The 23,549-nt window shown below is 36.5% G+C and overlaps 1 protein-coding gene across 5 annotated transcripts in view; it reads right to left on the bottom strand.

Moving 5' to 3' along the window:
* The window catches only part of VPS54 (VPS54 subunit of GARP complex), a 111,567-nt gene that overhangs the window by 26,264 nt on the left and 61,754 nt on the right, over positions 1–23,549 (bottom strand). For all 5 annotated transcript variants that reach the window (XR_007130241.1, XM_047746466.1, XM_047746464.1 and 2 more), the window contains 7 exons: positions 21,787–21,842; positions 20,654–20,750; positions 16,167–16,507; positions 12,864–12,993; positions 12,074–12,255; positions 11,369–11,481; positions 951–1,014 (listed from right to left, as the gene is read on the bottom strand). Coding sequence is in view for 4 of the 5 variants with exons in the window: in XM_047746466.1 (XP_047602422.1) it covers positions 951–1,014; positions 11,369–11,481; positions 12,074–12,255; positions 12,864–12,993; positions 16,167–16,507; positions 20,654–20,750; positions 21,787–21,842 (983 nt within the window). In the remaining variant the exon portion in view is untranslated. The remainder of the gene's footprint in view (positions 1–950; positions 1,015–11,368; positions 11,482–12,073; positions 12,256–12,863; positions 12,994–16,166; positions 16,508–20,653; positions 20,751–21,786; positions 21,843–23,549) is intronic.

Here is a 23,549-nt window from a genome sequence, read left to right as displayed (position 1 = left end):
TGGTACCAAGAATGAGTACTTCCTTAAGTGTGGTGGCACATCTCTCTCTGTGTGGCATTCCTATTAAGCCTCTTCAATAAGGCAGGGATGCTGGGGCGTAGAGCCTGCTTGGGATTGTCTCTCTCCCTCTCCTTCTGCCCCTCCCCCCCTAAAAAAATATATAAGGCAGGTGTCCCATTCCTTGCCAAAACACTGACAAAAAGCCTACCCAGTGCTTCTGATTATATAGTAGGTGCTCAATCATAACTTGAATTAATGATGGGAACATAGTCTTGATTTTCTTAGTGAGATGAAAAAGAAACTGTGGCTTCAAAGAATAATGGTATCTCCTAAAAAGTTTATTGCTAAGTCACAAAAGGTTCTCCTGAGAAAGTTAGCAGCTCATTAGGTGAACATGTCATAAATTGAAAAGAAACACTACTGGGAGGTTAAATAAGTTTGAGATTAAGGTGAATAGAGCCATTCATTATGGGACATCCAAGTTCAACGAGATGCTCAGAAATGAGTGATCCATGTAAAATAATGTTTTATAAATCTGAAGGATATCAGCAAGTAGTGATTCAAGAAAGTAAGTGTCTAGCCCTTATAATAGCTTAATTTTCACCATATATTACTCTCCATGCATACTTCTAGTGTCTGCTTTACTGGGTAGAGGTCCACTGCTTATCTTTTCTAATCTCTCAGAAGAAAAAATATACTCCTCTTAGCCAGGGAGTTGTTTTTTTTGGGAGCAGTCTTTTTGCCTGAAGAGCCAGAAAGCCAGATAGCCAGAGGGTGACTAATGTCATCAACCAAGAATAACTAGATAAAGAGTAGTTAAGGAGAGAATAATAATTATTTGTAAGATTTAAAATTGTCAATCTAAAATTTCCAATTCACATCAAGCAGGAACTAGAAGACCTATGTTTTAAATAACTGACTCAATCAATAAAGAAAAATGTGTCACTCACCCAACGACAGCATACTGTTGTCCCTCGACAATGAGAACTTCCGCTGGTTTCCTTTCTTCTGTAGCTAGAGAATAAAACAAATAACCAAGACAGACATAGGAACAAGATGAGACAAATTATTAAAGGAAAAACTTTCAACTAGAAAAAAAAACGAAGAAGATCTTAGGGCCCAATTTAGGGCCTGGTAAGGCCTGAGACTATCTTATTCCTGAAAATAAGTATCTACTTTTGGGAAGCAATTTGGCAGAGAATAAAGTATACTGGGTTTGGAATCAGAGAAATGTGGATTTGAGTTCCAGTACTGTCAGTTATTGGATGCATGACCTCGTGTCAACTATTAACTTCTTTTGGTCTCAACATCTGTATCCATCAAACATGGATAACAGTATCTATCACCTCATTGCTGTTAATGACAGAGATCATGACTATAAACTGCCTATCCTAGGTCTGGTACATGGTAGGTGATCAGTAAGTAGTAAAGGAAAAAAATATTAGTCTGGAAAGGCAGACTAGAATTTCAACTGGTTGTCATTATTATAATTCTCAGAATACAAGCTAATTCCTATATTTAGTGGAGTTGTTTTTTTTTTTTCTTTTAAGATTTATTTATTTGGGCGGGGGGAGGAGTCAAGATGGCAGAGAAGTAGCAGGCTGAGACTACTTCAGGTAGCGGGAGATCAGCTAGATAGATCATCTAAAGACTGCAAACACCTACAAATCCAACGGGAGATCGAAGAGAAGAAGAACAGCAATTCTAGAAACAGAAAATCAACCACTCTCTGAAAGGTAGGACTGGTGGAGAAGTGAATCCAAAGCGACGGGAAGATAGACCGCGGGGGGAGGGGCCAGCTCCCGGCAAGCGGCCGAGCAACGGAGCACAAAATCAGGACTTTTAAAAGCCTGTTCCGCTGAGGGACATCGCTCCAGAGGCTTAACCGGGGTGAAGCCCACGCAGGGTCAGCATGGCCTCAGGTCCCGCAGGGTCACAGAAGGATTGGGGATGTCTGAGTGTAGCAGAGCTTAAAGGTATTAGAACGGGGAAGCCGGCTACAGAGACAGAGCCGAGGAGTAAGCTCTAAGCTCGGGGTTACCTTGAACCGGTCGCAGGCTCCGTCAGCTTGGAGCGCGGCCGGAGGCCAGGGTGACGGGAGTAATTGGGTGCTGTTCTCTGAGGGCGGACTGAGGAGTGGGGCACCGGGCTCTCGGCTCCTCCAGGCCGGAGACCGGAGGCCGCCATCTTCATTCCCGCCCTCCAGAACTCTACGGAAAGCGCTCAGGGAACAAAAGCTCCCGAAAGCAAACCCAGCAAACCGAGCGGATTACTCAGCCCGGCCCCGGGTAAGGGCAGTGCAACTCCGCCTGGGGCAAAGACGCTTGAAAATCACTACAACAGGCCCTTCCCCCAGAAGAGCAACAAGAAACCCAGCCAGGACCAAGTTCACCTACCAAGGAGTACAGTTTCAATACCAAGGAGAGCATCGGAATTCCAGAGAAGGAGAAAGCAAAGCACGGAACTCATGGCTTTCTCCCCATGATTCTTTAGCCTTGCAGTTAAATTTTTTTTTCTTTTGTTTTTCAATTTTTTTTCTTCTTCTGCTAAATTTTTTTAACTTTTACCCTTTCTTTTTTAACGTTTTCTAACTAGTTTATCTAATATATATATATATATATTTTTTCCTTTTTATATTTTTTCTTTACTGGTTTTCTTTTTTTAATTGTTTCTTTTTTTTCTATTTTTTTTTTCTTTCTGAACCTCTTTTTATCCCCTTTCTCCCCCCTCACGATTTGGGATCTCTTCTGATTTGGTTAAAGCATATTTTCCTGGGGTTGTCGCCACCCTTTTAGTATTTTACTTGCTCCTTCATATACTCTTATCTGGACAAAATGACAAGGCGGAAAAATTCACCACAAAAAAAGAACAAGAGGCAGTACCAAAGGCTAGGGACCTAATCAATACAGACATTGGTAATATGTCAGATCTAGAGTTCAGAATGACGATTCTCAAGGTTCTAGCCGGGCTCGAAAAAGGCATGGAAGATATTAGAGAAACCCTCTCGGGAGATATAAAAGCCCTTTCTGGAGAAATAAAAGAACTAAAATCTAACCAAGTTGAAATCAAAAAAGCTATTAATGAGGTGCAATCAAAAATGGAGCTCTCACTGCTAGGATAAATGAGGCAGAAGAAAGAATTAGCGATATAGAAGACCAAATGACAGAGAATAAGGAAGCTGAGCAAAAGAGGGACAAACAGCTACTGGACCATGAGGGGAGAATTCGAGAGATAAGTGACACCATAAGACGAAACAACATTAGAATAATTGGGATTCCAGAAGAAGAGGAAACAGAGAGGGGAGCAGAAGGTATATTGAAGAGAATTATTGGAGAGAATTTCCCCAATATGGCAAAGGGAACAAGCATCAAAATCCAGGAGGTTCAGAGAACCCCCCTCAAAATCAGTAAGAATAGGTCCACACCCCGTCACCTAATAGTAAAATTGACAAGTCTTAGTGACAAAGAGAAGATCCTGAAAGCAGCCCGGGAAAAGAAGTCTGTAACGTACAATGGTAAAAATATTAGATTGGCAGCAGACTTATCCACAGAGACCTGGCAGGCCAGAAAGAGCTGGCATGATATATTCAGAGTACTAAACGAGAAAAACATGCAGCCAAGAATACTATATCCAGCTAGGCTATCATTGAAAATAGAAGGAGAGATTAAAAGCTTCCTGGACAAACAAAAACTGAAAGAATTTGCAAATATCAAACCAGCCATACAGGAAATATTGAAAGGGGTCCTCTAAGCAAAGAGAGACCGTAAAAGTAGTAGATCAGAAAGAAACAGAGACAATATACAATAACAGTCACCTTACAGGCAATACAATGGCACTAAATTCATATCTCTCAATACTTACCCTGAATGTTAATGGGCTAAATGCCCCAATCAAAAGACACAGGGTATAAGAATGGATAAAAAAACAAAACCCATCTATATGTTGCCTACAAGAAACTCATCTTAAACCCGAAGACACCTCCAGGTTTAAAGTGAGGGGGTGGAAAAGAATTTACCATGCTAATGGACATCAGAAGAAAGCAGGAGTGGCAATCCTTAGATCAGTTAGATTTTAAGCCAAAGACTATAATAAGAGATGAGGAAGGACACTATATCATACTCAAAGGAACTGTCCAACAAGAAGATCTAACAATTTTAAATATCTATGCCCCTAACGTGGGAGCGGCCAACTATATAAACCAATTAATGACAAAATCAAAGAAACACATCGACAATAATACAATAATAGTAGGGGACTTTAACACTCCCCTCATGAAATGGACAGATCATCCAAGCAAAAGATCAACAAGGAAATCAAGGCCTTAAATGACACACTGGACCAGATGGACATCACAGATATATTCAGAACATTTCATCCCAAAGCAACAGAATACACATTCTTCTCTAGTGCACATGGAACATTCTCCAGAATAGATCACATCCTCGGTCCTAAATCAGGTCTCAAACATTATCAAAAGATTGGAATAAAAAAAAAAAAAAAAGATTGGAATCATTTCCTGCATATTCTCAGACCACAATGCTCTGAAGCTAGAACTCAATCACAAGAGGAAATTTGGAAAGAACCCAAATACATGGAGACTAAACAGCATCCTTCTAAAGAATGAATGGGTCAACCAGGAAATTAAAGAAGAATTGATAAAAATTTAAAAATAAATAAAATAAAAAAAAAATAAAAGAAGAATTGAAAAAAATCATGGAAACAAATGATAATGAAAACACAATGGTTCAAAATCTGTGGGACACAACAAAGGCAGTCCTGAGAGGAAAATATATAGCGGTACAAGCCTTTCTCCAGAAACAAGAAAGGTCTCAGGTACACTACCTAACCCTACACCTAAAAGAGCTGGAGAAAGAACAAGAAAGAAAGCCTAAACCCAGTAGAAGAGAAATCATAAAGATCAGAGCAGAAATCAATGAAATAGAAACCAAAAAAACAATAGAACAAATCAACGAAACTAGGAGCTGGTTCTTTGAAAGAATTAATAAGATCAATAAACCCCTGGCCAGTCTTATCAAAAAGAAAAGAGAAAGGACCCAAATAAATAAAATCATGAATGAAAGAGGAGAGATCACAACGAACACCAAAGAAATACAGACAATTATAAGAACATACTATGAGCAACTCTACGCCAATAAATTTGACAATCTAAAAGAAATGGATGCATTCCTAGAGACATATAAACTACCACAACTGAACCAGGAAGAAATAGAAAGCCTCAACAGACCCATAACCAGTAAGGAGATTGAAACAGTCATCAAAAATCTCCAAACAAAAGCCCGGGGCCAGATGGCTTCCCAGGGGAATTCTACCAAACATTGAAAGAAGAACTAATTACTATTCTCCTGAAACTGTTCCAAAAAATAGAAATGGAAGGAAAACTTCCAAACTCATTTTATGAGGCCAGCATCACCTTGATCCCAAAACCAGACAAGGATCCCATCAAAAAAGAGAACTACAGACCAATATCCTTGATGAACACAGATGCAAAAATTCTCGCCAAAATACTAGCCACTAGGATTCAACAGTACATTAAAAGGATTATTCACCACGACCAAGTGGGATTTATTCCAGGGCTGCAAGGTTGGTTCAACATCCACAAATCAATCAATGTGATACAACACTTTAATAAAAGAAAGAACAAGAACCATATGATACTCTCCATAGATGCTGAAAAAGCATGACAAAGTACAGCATCCCTTCCTGATCAAAACTCTTCAAAGTGTAGGGATAGAGGGCACATACCTCAATATTATCAAAGCCATCTATGAAAAACCCACCGCAAATATCATTCTCAATGGAGAAAAACTGAAAGCTTTTCGGTTAAGGTCAGGAACACGACAGGGATGTCCGTTATCACCACTGCTATTCAACATAGTACTAGAAGTCCTAGCCTCAGCAATCAGACAACAAAAGGAAATTAAAGGCTTCCGAATCGGCAAAGAAGAAGTCAAACTATCACTCTTCGCAGATGATATGATACTATATGTGGAAAACCCAAAAGACTCCACTCCAAAACTGCTAGAACGTGTACAGGAATTCAGTAGTGTCAGGATATAAAATCAATGCACAGAAATCAGTTGCATTTCTCTACACCAACAACAAGACAGAAGAAAGAGAAATTAAGGAGTCAATCCCTTTTACAATTGCACCCAAAACTATAAGATACCTAGGAATAAACCTAACTAAAGAGACTAAGAACCTATACACAGAAAACTATAAAGTACTCAAGAAAGAAATTGAGGAAGACACAAAGAAATGGAAAAATGTTCTATGCTCCTGGATTGGAAGAATAAATATTGTGAAAATGTCTATGCTACCTAAAGCAATCTATACATTTAATGCAATTCCTATCAAAGTACCATCCATTTTTTTCAAAGAAATGGAACAAATAATCCTAAAATTTATATGGAACCAGAAAAGACCTCGAATAGCCAAAGGAATATTGAAAAAGAAAGCCAAAGTTGGTGGCATCACAATTCCGGACTTCAAGCTCTATTACAAAGCTGTCATCATCAAGACAGTATGGTACCGGCACAAAAACAGACACATAGATCAATGGAACAGAATAGAGAGCCCAGAAACAGACCCTAAACTCTATGGTCAACTCATCTTCGACAAAGCAGGGAAGAATGTCCAATGGAAAAAAGACAGCCTCTTCAATAAATGGTGTTGGGAAAATTGGACAGCCACATGCAGAAAAATGAAATTGGATCATTTCCTTACACCACACACGAAAATAGACTCAAAATGGATGAAGGACCTCAATGTGAGAAAGGAATCCATCCAAATCCTTGAGGAGAACACAGGCAGCAACCTCTTCGACCTCAGCCGCAGCAACATCTTCCTAGGAACTTCGCCAAAGGCAAGGGAAGCAAGGGCAAAAACGAACTATTGGGATTTTATCAAGATCAAAAGCTTTTGCACAGCACAGGAAACAGTTAATAAAACCAAAAGACAACTGACAGAATGGGAGAAGATATTTGCAAATGACATATCAGATAAAGGGCTAGTGTCCAAAATCTATAAAGAACTTAGCAAACTCAACACCCAAGGAACAAATAATCCAATCAAGAAATGGGCAGAGGACATGAACAGACATTTCTGCAAAGACAACATCCAGATGGCCAACAGACACATGAAAAAGTGCTCCACATCACTCGGCATCAGGGAAATACAAATCAAAACCACAATGAGATATCACCTCACACCAGTCAGAATGGCTAAAATTAACAAGTCAGGAAATGACAGATGCTGGCGAGGATGCGGAGAAAGGGGAACCCTCCTACACTGTTGGTGGGAATGCAAGCTGGGGCAACCACTCTGGAAAACAGCATGGAGGTTCCTCAAAATGTTGAAAATAGAACTACCCTATGACCCAGCAATTGCACTACTGGGTACTTACCCTAAAGATACGAACGTAGTGATCTGAAGGGGCACGTGCACCCGAATGTTTATAGCAGCAATGTCTACAATAGCCAAACTATGGAAAGAACCTAGATGTCCATCTACAGACGAATGGATAAAGAAGATGTGGTCTATATACACAATGGAATACTATGCAGCCATCAAAAGAAATGAAATCTTGCCATTTGCGACGACGTGGATGGAACTAGAGGGTATCATGCTTAGCGAAATAAGTCAATCGGAGATAGACAACTATCATATGATCTCCCTGATATGAGGGAGAGGAGATGCAACATGGGGGGTTAAGGGGGTAGGAGAAGAGTAAATGAAACAAGATGGAATTGGGAGGGAGACAAACCATAAGTGACTCTTAATCTCACAAAACAAACTGAGGGTTGATGGGGGGAGGGAGGTTGGGGGGGGTGGGATTATGGACATTGGGGAGGGTATGTGCTATGGTGAGTGCTGTGAACTGTGTAAACCTGGCGATTCACAGACCTGTACCCCTAGTGATAAAAATATATGTTTATAAAAAATAAAATTAAAAAAAAAAAAAAGAAACAGAAGATTTATTTATTTCGCAGAAAGAGACCACAATTAGGCAGAGAGGCAGGTAGAGGGAGAGGGAGAAGCAGGCTCTCTTCTGAGCAGGGAGCCCAAGGTGGAGCTCAATCCCAGGACCCTGGGTTCATGACATAAGCCAAAGACAGATGCTTAACAAACTCAGCCACCCAGGTGTCCCTATACATAATATGTTTTTAATTTTCAAGATTTTAATCCAGAAATTATTTTATTTTCAGCATGTGGCATTTATCATTATAAAACAAAATTCAGTATGTTGAAGTAAAAATAACAGTAGACTGGATTACTATTTGTCCTGAATCAGCCAAATCAATTAGATTATCATGGGCAAGTCATCATGTTTCCCTAAGCTTCAAATCCCTTTGACTTGACACTAAATATCTACTTCCTCATTTCTATCAAGGCAAGAAATTCAGTGTGATATAATTTCTAAACATAACTCATTCTGTATGTCAGATTAAATTTTTGAGGACAGGGATTGTGTCTTAATCAATTCTCCATATCACAGAGAGAATCGCCAGAGCATAGTAGTGTAGAGGGTCCTAAAGTCAGTCGGCCTGAATTTGGAGCCCACGTCTACCACTTCCTAGCTCTGTAACCTTGTGCAAATTGTCTAATCTGTTTGTGTCTCAGTTTCTGTATTTTTTAGGTAGGAATACTAATGGTATCTAGTTCATGAACCTGCAAATGGGATAACAATGTAAAGTGCTTAGAACAAACTGTCCATCATCAAGTAAGTATCCAATTAATATTAATTGCTACCCATTAACCTTCATTTCCCCATGCCTAGCCAAAAAGCTAGTAACTCATTAATGGGTGGTGGATGAATGAATAATAACCAAGAATCCTTAACTTGGTAAGAACTAGTAAAATGTTGATGGACTTCTAATAGCATGTACATTCTTCTTGTTCAGAGGAAAAAAAAAGACTGGGACTGAAGTAGGGTATATAAAAGAAACCGCTTATTGTCAGCATCCTCCAAAGAGAAAGTGTAAATAAACAGTTCACTTCACACACACACACACACACACACACACACACACACGTTAATTCAATCACTCTATATTTATCATTTTAATCCAAAAATTGTTATGTTTGTATGACCGTGGATTTTAAGACTTTGAACTGTTCAAGGACAGAAAACATGTTTAGACATCTAGTAGAGCATCTCACAAAGTGGGAAGTCATCAACTGTAGCCTGAAAGATTAAATGAGAAATCTTATCATTTTAAACTTGTGATTTAAAATAATTGGTTTTATTTCAATCTTTGCTACTTGAGTATTTTTGCTTTGCTAATATATAATCAATTAAAGGATTGGCGGCCACCACCCAACACTGTCACCTACTAAAAAATAGTTACAAGGCAACAGAAATCTACTTAATTCATTCAATTCTTCTCTCTGCCCTATATGAATTACTCTATTTTACACCTGTCCTTAATCCCTCCACTCTTGTCACCATGTTAGAAGAGATAGCCTTTCACCTCAACTCTGGACTTAATTCCAGGAGCCCTGCCTCACAATTAGTCCATGTCACTCCTCTTTAATCTTCTTCCTCTTTCTGTTAAACATAAAAACATAATTCAGTTTCTCCTCCTTAAAACTCTTAATTCCTTGAGTGGATTAAAGTAATAATCTAATTATTCTCTTGGATCTCTAGAGCTACTTCATCACCTACTCCCCCTTCACAACCAAACCTGTCAAAAAAGGAGGCTACATTTAGCAGTCCTCATCTTTCAAGTTACTTAGTATTGACTACAATATGACTCTGTCACTCTACTGGATTACTAAAATTGCAAATGATCTCCTACGTGTCAAACTAGTGGTCACTACTTGTATTTTACTTAGTCTTTCTCTTGTAGTGCAGTTGCATTTTCTGTAAATGTGAAATACACAATTTAAAAATATTTCTATGTAAAAATATTAAACTTTTATTAAATGTACAAAATTTGAAAATGCATCTGCCTCCTCCATTAAAAATATTTGATAATTGGAGAGCCTGGGTGGCTAAGTCAGTAGAACATGAGACTCTTCATCTCAGGGTCATGAGTTCAAGCCCCATGTTGGGCATGGAGTCTCCCTAAAATTAAAAAAATAAACTTTCAAAAAATTATTTGACAATTTTATAATTTCAAATCTGGTATTACAGGATAAGGTATATATAAATTTACATTATTATCACATGACAGCTCCAATTTAACTGGCATACAAAAGTATCTTCCAGCCATTGCATTTCTTTCACATGAAACCCAAGACATATTTGATACCAGTAACAATTCTGTTCTTGAAATCAATTTTTTTTACTTCCATATTCTTCTGGATTTCCTCCTACCTCTCTGGCCCTTCCTTCTGAGTCTCCTTTATAGTTTTCTTTTTCTAGAGTTCTTTACATTTTGGTTTTCTCTATCCTATCACTACTGTATTACTTGTGATTGCTAATCCACATTTTTTTTCATTAGACTTAGCCCTTTTTTTAAAAAAGACTTTTATTTATCTGACAGAGAGAGAGCACAAGCAGGTGGGATAGCAGATAGGAGAGGGAGAAGCAGGCCCTCCACCAAGCAAGGAGCCTGATAGAGAGCTTGAACCCAGGATCACAACCCAAGCCAAAGGCAGTCGCTTAACCAACTGAGCCACCCAGGCACCCCGAGACTTAGCCCTTTGCAAGGTGTATTATAACTGTTATCTGTCTCAATATCTGACACACAGTGGCAGCTTACTAGTGTTCAGTGAATGAATACGTGTCTTTAAACAACATGGTATAGTAAACAAAGCCATGAAGTTATATAAAACCGGTTTCAAATCTCAGCTCATCATTTGTACAAAAGTTTTTTTTTTTTTTAAGATTTTATTTATTTATTTGACAGACAGAGATCACAGGTAGGCAGAGAGGCAGGCAGAGAGAGGAAGGGAAGCAGGCTCCCTGCTGAGCAGAGAGCCTGATGCAGGGCTCGATCCCAGGACCCTGGGATCATGACCTGAGCTGAAGGCAGAGGCTTTAACCCACTGAGCCACCCAGGTGCCCCTTAAACAAAATTTCTTAATCCCTAGAAGCCTTATGCCTCTTCACTGCTAAATAAGGTTAACAATAGCATTTTCATCATAAATTGTTGTGTGGATAAACTGGAATAATGCATATAAAAGCACCTGGCCCAGTGTATGGCATATGGTTAACATTCAATAAATACCTGAAATTATTATTACAAATTACCACAAATAACTTTTCCAGTCAATTACTAACTAAGCTGGCATTATTAGTTCTAGGCTTTTCAAGAGGCACTGTCAATTAAATGTTAAACATTCCTATAAAATGAATAAACAATATAAAATCAGAAGAAAGTATGTGAAAGAATACACATACCCCCTGACTTTTTTTCAGGTAAAGCAATCTTTCCATCTGATATAGAATCAACAAGATCCTGAAATTCTGCAGGAACATCAGCTTGCTTCCAGCGCTCATTGTCTAAGAGGAGGCTATTCAAAAGGGAGGAGGAAAAAATGGAAGATAAACTTTAACATTTCAACACCATCTTCTTTGGTTGAAAAGAAAAAGAAGAGCTGAGTGAGTGCATAAGACTTTTCTTATCATATCTTTTAGTAATAATAAAGACACTACATGTTTCTTAGTTAAATTCAAGTAAAGCTCATGAAATACAAGACACTGACTTTACACAGTAATGGCCACTAGCTGGTGTTAAAGTACTGAGATTTTTAAAATAAATGTACACCTTAATAAACTGAAATCCTTCATAATATCATAATCATTCGGTATGAGTATTTTCAGAAAACATTTTTCTTTTTATATTTCTTAGGCTAACCAACAAGAGTAGTGAAACACAATTAACCTCACATTGAGTGGGAAAGGAAAAGTCAATCTATTGAGGATCTTTCTGATAAGCACTTTTATGAAAATAAAGATTCTAATTCCACTTTGAAAAGTCAAGAATCTGTCTTTAATAAAAAAGAAAAAAGTTTTTCAGGGGTTCTGGTGAGCTAATCAATTAACCATGATTTGTAAAGAAAAGGGAAAAAAAACTGAAGAACAGACTGAACATGGTAATAATACCTGAGCTTAGTTTTTCTCTCTTCATGAAACCTGTTTACAAATTTATTAGCTTGGCTCTGAAGTGCTCCAAGTAATGACATACTTTTTCTTCCACAGATCTGTTCAGTATCTAAAATGAATGTTTCCATTAATCTAGAAAGTGTTATGAATTCCATGGAATTTAGCTTCTCAAGAAAACCATCCTAAATTTTAAAGATAACAAAAATCGTGACAATTAGGTATAACACCAAATACAAATAAACTATAAAACCAACCTAGTTTAACATATGTTAATTATATTATTTTAATAATGTTAATTCATCATTACCTTAAAATCATTTTTAATGAAGTTTCTCAATACTTCAGTCTCAGAAATTGAAAATAAAGAGCTTAAAATGTCTAAATTTTACACTGACCCCTTTATAATACAGTAGCTCAAATAAATTCAGGTCATACTATAAAATTATCACAATATTGGAATTCAACTATTTTTATTAATATGGTGGCTAGTTACATACACATATATATGTACATATATAAAGTTGCATATTAATTTCAAATTCATTATCAAGGCATTAAATCTCAAAATTATTCTTTCAATCTTTTTTTTTAAAGACTAATAAATCCTATTTCTTTTATTTGGATTATTTTATATTTCAACATCTTCCTAATAGGCCACATCAGTACCATTAACCTTATTATTAAAAATATAATATGAATTAAGGGGAACATAGACACATAAGCAAGAATATGATTCTAGATCTCCAAAATAATAGATATAAAATATCTAAAGCTCTATCAATCAACTAACCTTTGCTCTTGACATGAGAAATTTGACAGCTCGGTCATGACATATATCTGAAGCACTATACAATAACTCCTGGATATTATTTGCCAGTTTTTCTAGCTCTAAATCAGTTAATTTCATGTCTTCATTGACCCTGAAAATGATAAAGAGATTAAGTCAGGGAAACTTGTGAGTATACTGTCCTTGATGGGTAACATACCAAAAAAACCAAAAAGCTGTAAAATTCACATCTGATAAAAAAATTCTGTGATGTAGCAAACACTTTTTTGTATGTGTGGTGAAGCATTAGTTAAACAAGCTCAGATAATACAAATATTTTACCCTAATCTTGTATAAAAATAATTTTCTGAGGTGCGCGAGTTGCTCAGTTGTTAAGTATCTGCCTTTAGCTCTGGTCATGATCCCAGGGTCCTGGGATTGAGGCCCGCATCGGGCTCCCTGCTCCACAGGAAGCCTGCTTCTTCCTCTCCCACTCCTCCCACTCCCTCTCCCGCTGTGTCTCCCTCCCTCTGTCAAATAAATAAATAAATAATATTTTTAAAAAATAAGAAAGGAACTTTCTCTCTCTCATGTAGTATTTTATGTAGTTTATTTCAGACTCTGATTGGAAAACTGCTAAAACTGCAAAGGCCAAAAAGTTTTGCAGTTTTTCAGACTGCAAAAACTACAAGGCCAAAAAAAAAAAAAATTCCAGTTAGGTACAAGGTGGCAGCTGTGGCACATTGTGCACAGGTGCCTAGGATGACACACCGGGAAGGAAGGAGAAGGAAGGGATGTTATTTCATGACAAATAGGCACTCTTTTTTTTTTTTTTTCTTACTTACGAGTTATGAATGATGGTTAATATTCAGTTCAACTGAGCTAATATTTCCTAAGCATTTATTGTGTTTAAGTGCTAAGTACTGGAGGGAACACAACAGACTGCTGTCCTCAAGGAACAGTTCTGTGGGAACTGGTATCAAAATAGCACTGGACTCTTCATATAGATGTAATGTGAGTTCAGAAAGATAATCATATGGAAAAATAGAAAAGAGACTCATGCTACTATACACAAAAATCAATTCCAGATGGCTTGTAGATCTAAATGTGATGAGGGTAGCAACGAAGCTTCTAGAAGATAAATAAGAGAATATCATCAAAGCCTTAGGGCATAGAAAGATTTCTTAAACAGGACAAAGAAAGAAAAAAAAGCACAAACCATAAAGGAAAAGAATGAATCATGGATTATGTTAAAATTAGGAACTTCTGTTCATCAAAGACCCCAATAAGAGTAGGAGAAGATATTTATAATCTGGAAAACCAACAAGAGGCCTGCGTTGAGACTATATAAAGAATCAATAAATCAGTAAGAAATAAAATACAAACCAGTAGAGAATTGGGCAAAGAAGTTGAATAGGCTCTTCACAGAAGAGGATATCCAAACAGCCAATGAATATATGAAAAGTGATCTCTTTCTAATCACCAGGGAAATAAAAACTCAAACTAATATACCTGTAACATACCCATCAACATGTAAAAGATTGACAATACCAAGACTGAATGAAGATGGGGAGAGACAGAAACTCACATTGCTGATGGGATTGTAAAAGAGTGAAAATGTAGTCACAAAAGGGGCTTCTAGAGAGCTGGTAATGTTCTATTTCTTAATTTGGATGATGATTACACCAGTGTATTCACGTTTTGGTAACTGAGGTGAACACATACAACTGATGTATTGGTCTCTATGTGCATTATACTCCAATTAAAAAGTTAAAACAAAAAAGTAAGGAGGGTACCAGCTCTTTGTCCTCTCCATCCTGCTGCTGGGGATGCAGATTTGATGATAAAAGCAGACATAGCCTCTTTAAGCAGAGATGGAAGCTACAAAATGAGGATGGCAGGGCTACCTTCTTCATTGTGGACCTCCTACCTCTGAAGTGTTATGTGAAAGAAACAAAATTCTATACTGTTTAAGCTATAGAGGTTTCTATACCTTTTGTGATAGTTTAGACTACACCTTACCCAGTAAATGTGAAATATTAACCTGAACAGAGAAAAACTATTTGTATTAATATGTAGTTCAGGGTTTTCTTTTTGGTGGGGACAGGCAGAATTAGAGCTGATTTTATGGTATAACTGCAACCTATATAAGCTCCTGGGACATAAGCTGACTTCTATAAAAATGAAAAAAGTACATACTGAATTCCTATGCTTAACAATAACTAAATCCAAACTATGTACCTATGCTCTTGGATCAGAAAGATTTTATTGGCTTGGCTTTGTTTTATTCTATACAGGAGATGATTGGGACAACTGGTGAACTCTGAATGGGACCTATGGATTAGATGGTAATAATGTATCAATGTTTTGGTTATTTTTTTAAGATTCATTTATTTGAGAGAGAGAGAGAGCGCAAGCGGTGGGGAGGGGGAGAAGGAGAAGCTGACTCCCCACTAAGCAGGAAGTCCATGGGGCTTGATCCCAGGACCCTAGGATCATGACCTGAGCAAAATGCAGATGCTTAACTGACTGAACCACCCAGGCACTGCAATACAATGTTTTCTTGATTCTAATTGGTGTACTATAGTTATTTTAGGAGAGTATTCTTGTTCTTGTATTTTAGGAAATATACACTGAAGAATATGGAGATAATGGGACTTCATGTCTGCAACCTTTTGCCAAATGATTCAGAAAAAAGTATTAACATGAGAGACAAAGAAAGAGAGAAGGGAGCAAGAAAGAGAAAGGGAGGAAGGGAGAGAGAAGGTAATTTGGTAAACTGTTAAGAAATGAGGAATCAAGGTGAGGGATATACGACTTTTTTGTACAATGTGGCAAGTTTTCTGTAAATTTGAAATTATTTCAAAATAAGACATTTTAAAAAGTCATGTTTGAAAAAACGGTGCGATTCACAAAAAATTCACAAAAAAACTGACCAAAAAACCTGTAAATCCAACTTCACTATCTACAAAATACAAAGGTATCATAGTAGAAGAAAGAAAAATAAACAAGGTAAAGTTGACCTGATTTCCAGAACAAGTTCTGCCCCTAGTAGTTTAAAAAAGTCGACTAAACTCTCTGAAATAAGCATTTAATTAAATGGTTCCTTTCCAGCCTTAAAAGTCTGCAATTCTTGATGACTTCCAATGCTCACCTCCTTATATTCCATACATTTTCAAAAAGATATGTTTCATAAAATTAATTCATTTTTGTTAAATTCCAATACCAAAGTTCATATGGTAAAATAAGCTGAATAAACAATCTTTCTGAAATCATTAAGAAGATGACTCAAAATCTTGCAAAGTTGGCAGCAGTCACCATACTCACATAATATCCACACCTCCTGGAGTAGCAGATGATGATGTCTGCTCTTTGCTGGATGAAGAATCAGTAGTACATTCTGGTTCAGATACCGAATCACTGCTGCAGGGCTCACTATTTGGAGATGCATTTCTTTGAGAGGTAGTGTCGATTGCTATAGGTGTTAATTCATTCTCATTGAACGCATCACTTATAAACATTCCTTCATGGATTAAATAAGCCACCTCTGTGTCCAGTGAACTGTCTTTTGTAGCATTCTTCTGTTGTGAAATCTCCTCCAATTCTCTGGTCCTTCGGTTTTTGTCAAGAACTGAGAGAACAACACTGTGAATGATATTTAACGTTGCCTATAAGAAAACAGGATACATTTTTAAAGGACTTAAAATAACATGTACCTAAAGCTCCCAAAAGTGAATTCTACATATGTACTTTTGAACACCTTATAAACAAGTGCCAAGTTCATGCATATCAGAATTTTTACCAATCTTTGGGGTTGGTAAAACCTGGTGGCTCAGTGAGTTAAGCATCTGCCTTCAGTTCTGGTCATGACCTCAGGGTCCTGGGATGGAGCCCCATGCTGGACTCTCTACTGTGGGGAGCCTGCTTCTCCCCCTCCCTCTGCTGCTCCCCTTGTGCTCTTTCTCTCTCAAATAGATCTTAAAAAAAATTTTTTTTTTCTAATAATCTTTTACCACACAGTAAAGATGACTTGTGAAAAAGAACTACTCAAGAGAAATGGGTTGGTTCTCTGAAGCTTAGGAATAGATTTCTGTATTTTAATTGATTTTATAAGTAGAAACCTCCTGAAAATACACTGCATATTTATTAAGTATCTTAAATAGCTTACACTAAACAAAACTTGCCTATCACATATCTGGTAAGGGGTTAAACAGCCAGAATATATAAAGAACTCCTACAATTCAACAACAAAAAGATGTGATTAGAAAATGGGCAAAAAAATATTTCTCCAAAGAAGACATACAAATGGCCAATAAGTACATGAAAAGATGCTCAACATCACTAATCATTAGAAAAATGCAAATCAAAACTAAAATGAGATACCTCCTCAATGCCCATTAGGATGGATACTATCAAAAATAGGAAAAATAGCAAGTGTTAGTATATGGAGAAACTGGAACCTTTGTGTACTGGTAAATGAAATACTAACTTCAAATAGTTTGTTCTTATAATGTGGTAAACACTAGTAAAAAACAAAACAGCCTTTTCTCTTTTTTTAAAGATTTTTTTTTAAGATTTTTTTTTTTAAAGATTTTATTTATTTATTTGACAGAGAGAGATCACAAGTAGACAGAGAGGCAGGCAGAGAGAGAGAGAGAGGGAAGCAGGCTCCCTGCTGAGCAGAGAGCCCGATGCGGGACTCGATCCCAGGACCCTGAGATCATGACCTGAGCCAAAGGCAGCGGCTTAACCCACTGAGCCACCCAGGCGCCCAAGATTTTATTTATTTATTTGACAGACAGAAATCACAAGTAGGCAGAGAGGCAGGCAGAAAGAGAGAGAAGGGGAAGAAGGTTCCTGCTAAGCAGAGAGCCCAATGCAGAGCTCAATCCAAGGACCCTGAGACCATGACCTGAGCCAAAGGCAGAGACTTAATCCACTGAGCCACCCAGGCACCCCACTTTTTTTTTTTTAATTTTATTTATTTATTTTACAGACAGAGATCACAAGTAGGCAGAGAGGCAGGCAGAGAGAGAGAGAGAAGCAGGCTCCCCGCCGAGCAGAGAGCCCGATGCGGGACTCGATCCCAGGACCCTGAGATCATGACCTGAGCCAAAGGCAGCGGCTTAACCCACTGAGCCCCCCAGGCGCCCAGGCACCCCACTTTTTAAAAAGATTTTATTTGGGGCGCCTGGGTGGCTCAGTGGGTTAAGCCGCTGCCTTCGGCTCAGGTAATGATCTCGGAGTCCTGGGATCGAGCCCCGCATCGGGCTCTCTGCTCGGCAGGGAGCCTGCTTCCTCCTCTCTCTCTGCCTGCCTCTCTGCCTGCTTGTGACCTCTCTGTCAAATAAATAAATAAAATCTTTAAAAAGATTTTATTTGAGAGAGAGAGAGAGAGAAAGAGAGTGCATGTGCATGTGTGGGGGAGGGGCAGAGGGAAAGTTAGAGAGAGAATCCCAAGAAGACTCCATGCTGTGTGGAGCTTGATGTAGGTTAGGGCTCAATCCCACAACCCCGAGATCATGACCTGAACCAAAACCAAGAGTCAGACACTCAACCAACTGCACCACCCAGGTGCCCCCAAAACAACCTTTTCTGACTACAAAAGTTATACATCTCTTTGCAAAAAATTTAGGAAAAACAAAAAAAAAAAAGAATAATAAATGAAAATATACTGCCAAAAGATAACTATCAAAATGACAAACTACCTCTTTATTCTGCAAAGACAATGAGATAATAAATCTTTTTAACATAGCTGAGATGATACTAGGTAAACAGGTCTATATTGCCTTTTCACTTAATGTTATATGCATTTTCCTCAACATTAAAAATCCTCAGTTGCATGATATTCCATGGTATATGGAGTATACCAGGCATAATTTACTTTACCATTCTTCTACTGTTAGACATCTGGGCATTTCCAATTTGCAGTTATTTAAAATTCTCAATTAAAAATGAACAGCTTGTAATTAACAATATTTTTCAGTGAAATCATACCCTTACAGAATCACAAACTTTCATCACAGAAAAAAGTACCATATTTATAGGTTATATATCATCTTCAAAGATGTTTTACAGAAATATTAGCTTAAGGGGTCTAAATGTGAAAATGAGAAATTATAACTATGATAAATCACATATTGCACATACATCAAATAAAATTTTGGATTAACTTAAATGATAAAGAACCTAAAAATGAAATACCTATTAAAAAAATTACTGGCAAAAGATATGGAAGCAACCCAAGTGTCCATCCATAAATAGATGGGATAAAGAAAATGTACAGCGAGCGAGCGTGCGCGCGCGCACACACACACACACACACACACACACACACACACACACACAGAGGAATATTACTCGACCAGAAAAAAGAGTGAAATCTTCCCATCTGCAACAACATGGATGAATCTAGAGGGCATGATGCTATGTGAAGTCAGTCAGAGAAAGACAAATACCATATGATTTCACTCATGCGTAGAATATAGTAAAGGAAACAAAGAAAAAAGAGACAAAAAAAACCCCAGACTCTTAAATATAAAGAACCGGTGGTTGCCAGTGGCAAGGTGGGGAGGGGAATGGGTGAAATAGGTGAGGAAGATTAAGAGTACACTTATTGTGGTGAGCTGAATAATGTATAGAATTGCTGAATCATTCTAAGGTACATCTGAAACTAATATAATACTGTATGTTAATTATACTTAAATTTTAAAAAATTACTGGCAAAAAGTTGGCCAATTCTACTATTTGCAGTAGAGTTTTATACATCATGCACATGCAATATTAGAACTGGGTATGAGGAAGTCATGCTGGGAATATAGGAAAAAGTGAAAATATGGCCTAGTTATTCACGGATACAGGTTTGCTATCTATTGCTATCAATGCGTGGATCAACAAATTTCGGCACAAGTCTAAATTAAGTACAGTGAATCATGTTTTTAAAAAATTCTCCAACTGAGAAAGGTCGTACACATGACTTATTATCACTCCAATGTTGATAAGGAAAAGTCATGTCACAGATAAGTACCAAAGTACCCCAGACCATTTAACAGGATACTCAGGAGATGCCAGGGATATTAACTACTAAGTAGCACGTATAACACAATACTGACATCTGATAAGTCAAAAAATGTAAAACTTCACAAATAGCCTTTTACACTCAGTAATTCTTAATGATTGTCTTATTAAAACACAGCTATGACATGCTGGTAATTCTAACCAAAATGTATTAGTCAATGACCTCTTTTCTTCTGAAAAATGCTGTGTGGAGGTGTTCTTTTCCTTATACTGAGTGGCTTAAAACTGAGTGATTTGACTGAAGAGACAGAATAATTAAATGTAACGTATAACCCTTGATTGGCTCCCAGATTAAAAAGTGAAATAAAAACCTACAATGAAGGACATTAGTAGAGCAATTTAAATATGAAGTATATGTTAAAAAATACCATTATATCAACATTAAATATTTCTAGAAAAAATAAGTATTTTGGAACAGATTTTTGAGTGTTTCACAATATTGTACTTATAGATAATCTAGGGAGATTAAAGAACCACAAAATCACAAGAGGAAATATTACTGTATAATATTTAGTACCAAGTAAGCATATTTTTAAATATAAAATAAATCTAAAATTAGAGTATCAAAGTACTCTGAAGCACTTCAAATCTTATTTGAAACCAAGCCTCTTCAGAAAAAGTACAAAACAAAGAACTTGTGTTTTTTTCCAATTTGATTCTGTATGTATATTATATATCTAGAAAGTAGACTTACTTTTAGGGGTATTCTGGATCAAGTGATAATTACATAGGCTTACCTTAACTCTTTGTAGGAAAATTGTAAACTTAGAGAAAATCTCCTTTAGCAAATCAAACCACTGAGGAAAATTCAACATTCTCATCTGATCTGCAAGCCTAGAAAAACAAAAAACAAAAAACAAAAAAAAAACAAAAATAATGGCTGTCTTTGGGTAGCTAGGAGTTTATTCTCAGAAGATAGTTCTATATGTGAGATATAGGAATTTCTCTATTTAAGTTGAGAAAATTTCATAGAGAAGAAAATTAAAAATAACTGCCTCTCCATGTCCATAGGGTTTTTAACAGAATCCCAATAACTTAAGTTTTCTGACTACTAGAGACTCTTGCACTGTTACAGTTGTTTTAACTAATTCTGAAACAGAGTTTTCACTAAGTAATAGTGTGGAAATTAAAACTCCTCAATCCTTATTCTAGGAGTTTGGCCCAGAGAAGTTTCATAGTTATCAATATTGCTACTCATATCTTGGGCCAGTTAATAAAGTTTAGGTATCTATATGAAATAAAATCCATAGTTTCAAAATATCACTACTCTTCTCAAAACGAAATAGGAATTTCAAAGGTTAAAACAAAAAATTATAGATAAGCATGAGACAATTCAAAATCATGTATTCAAATTTCTCAAAGCTGATTAGAAGCTGGGTTTTAATTATATAGCTAAATAATTTAAACTTAACACTGCTATTCCTCTGAGACAGATTATCTTCAATTTCCCTCCTCCATAACCACACTGTATCCTCTACATCCTCTCTCTGCCCTGGGAGGCTGACCTGCAGGGCTTGGCCAATGAGAAGCCCTGACAAAAGACTGGAAGGAGCAAAGGTACTGACAGCTCCATCTCCCTCCTTAAGAGGTTGTCTCAGGATGATTGCCTCCTACACTGAAGATCACCTCAACTACCACAGATCTTTTTTTTTCTTTTTTCTTTTTTTTCCCCAACTATTAAGTGTTCTCCTTCTAAATCCTACTAACTGTTCTCATCCCTTATCCCTTAAAGGTTCTGCACTGTCATTTGTGATTTTCCCTCACTCTGCACATATCTTAGTAAATAATTCCTTAATTAATTATTCCTCCTTAGATTATTCTAATGTGTCATCTTTACCCTGATAACCCTCAACCTAATATTTATACTTACTTCATAACAACATCTGTGTCAATTTCTTCTATTTGTGAAACTTTATTAATCACACACTGCAAAATTTAAGAAAAAAAATTTGATTAATCTCTTTAGAATTCTAAGTACTACATGGCTCATTTGTATATTGAACATGATCGCAATGAAAAAAAAATGACCTCAGTGACTGTTAGCATCACTTCACCAGATTTCTCTTGTGTCTCATATACACCTCAAGGTGTATTAAAAAACATATATCCATAATCTATTAAGTAATATTTCAGGGTATGCTTGAATGGTATTAATTAAAATCACCTACTACTTAAAACTATTCAAAACCATACACCCAACAAACAAAACACCCAGAACTGTAATTCTTAGGAACAAAGTATAAGCCCCATATTAAAATTCCAAAAGAAATTCATTTGGGGGTTATGTTTTCTGCAATATACACAACAGTTTAACTTTTAAAAAATGCTTAGACTTCAGGAGAATCCTAGGAATTACAACACAGCAATCCTGTAACAATTTGTTTCAAAGTACTACATCCAGAAAACTACACAAATTATGCTCATAGCTCAGCAATTTTTTATAAAGAAGTACACTTGTGTAGTGAGAACTCAGATCATGAAATTGAACGCAGCCAGTAAGCCCCTCTCATGCTCCCTCCTAATCACTACTTCCTCCCAAAAGACACTACTACTTTGATTTCTAATACCTCAGATTAGTTCTATGTTCAAATTTTACAAAAGTGTAATCATATAGTGTATACCCCTTTGTGTCTGGTTTCTTTGGCTCCACATCATGTATGTGATATTCACCCATGTTGCTTCATGTGATTACTTCATTCTCATTACTGTATAGTATTCAGTCATATAAATATACCACAACTCTATTAACTTTTCTACTGATGACAGAATTTGGGTTTAAAAAAAAAAAAAGAATTTGGGTTTTTCTAGTTTTTTATTACCAATAGTGCTGCCATGAAATTCTGTGGTGTCTTTGGTAAACTTACACATTTCTGTTGGGTAAATACCTAGGAACAGAACTGCTGAATCATAATATATGCATATATTTAGTGTTTCTAGCTATTGTCAACAATTTTTGAAAATTGTAACAATTTTAAAATAAAGTGTTTTAGTCAGTGTTTGAAAGATGTAAAAGATGGGGTGATTATAATCTTTTTTTTGGCTTGTTTTATTTAAACATTAAAAACTCAGAAATGTACATTCAACCTAATGATGATGATCAGTTAAGCCTAATAAATATATTTAAAATTGTTCTTTTTCATAATTAGAAAAACTGAAGTTTTGTTAATGATATGTGAGTAAAAAGGCAAAACAAAGATGAGGAAAGACTTAAAAAAAACCAAGATTTTAGTTTACAATTATCATTTCTGAGATAAGAATCAGAGGAAATAAGCATTTAACTATTGATGGTGAGGGTGTATTTGGTAAATTCTTTTTAGAAAGCAATTCAGTTCTGTCAAATAATTTAAAAGTCCTTTTCACTCTGACCAATAATTCCCCTTCTAGGAATTAGCTATAAGAAAATCGTCTTAACTATGGAAAACCACACAAAACATTAAACCGAAGATGTGTGTCACAGTGTTCTACAATACCAAACTGAAAACAGCTTGAATATTCATGAGAGGAAGGCATAATATGTTGATGGAATTTTATATAACCATCAAAAATGATCTTTTTGAAGGGCTTATATGAGAAAATTCTTCTTATGATTCTAACTGAAATATATGTACAATTCAAAATCATATATACAGTATG

This window comes from Lutra lutra, chromosome 9 (genome assembly GCF_902655055.1).
Source record: "Lutra lutra chromosome 9, mLutLut1.2, whole genome shotgun sequence".
Taxonomy (NCBI): domain Eukaryota; kingdom Metazoa; phylum Chordata; class Mammalia; order Carnivora; family Mustelidae; genus Lutra; species Lutra lutra.
The sequence above is the reverse complement of the archived record's forward strand: the minus strand, read 5'-3'. Positions and strand labels throughout refer to the sequence as shown.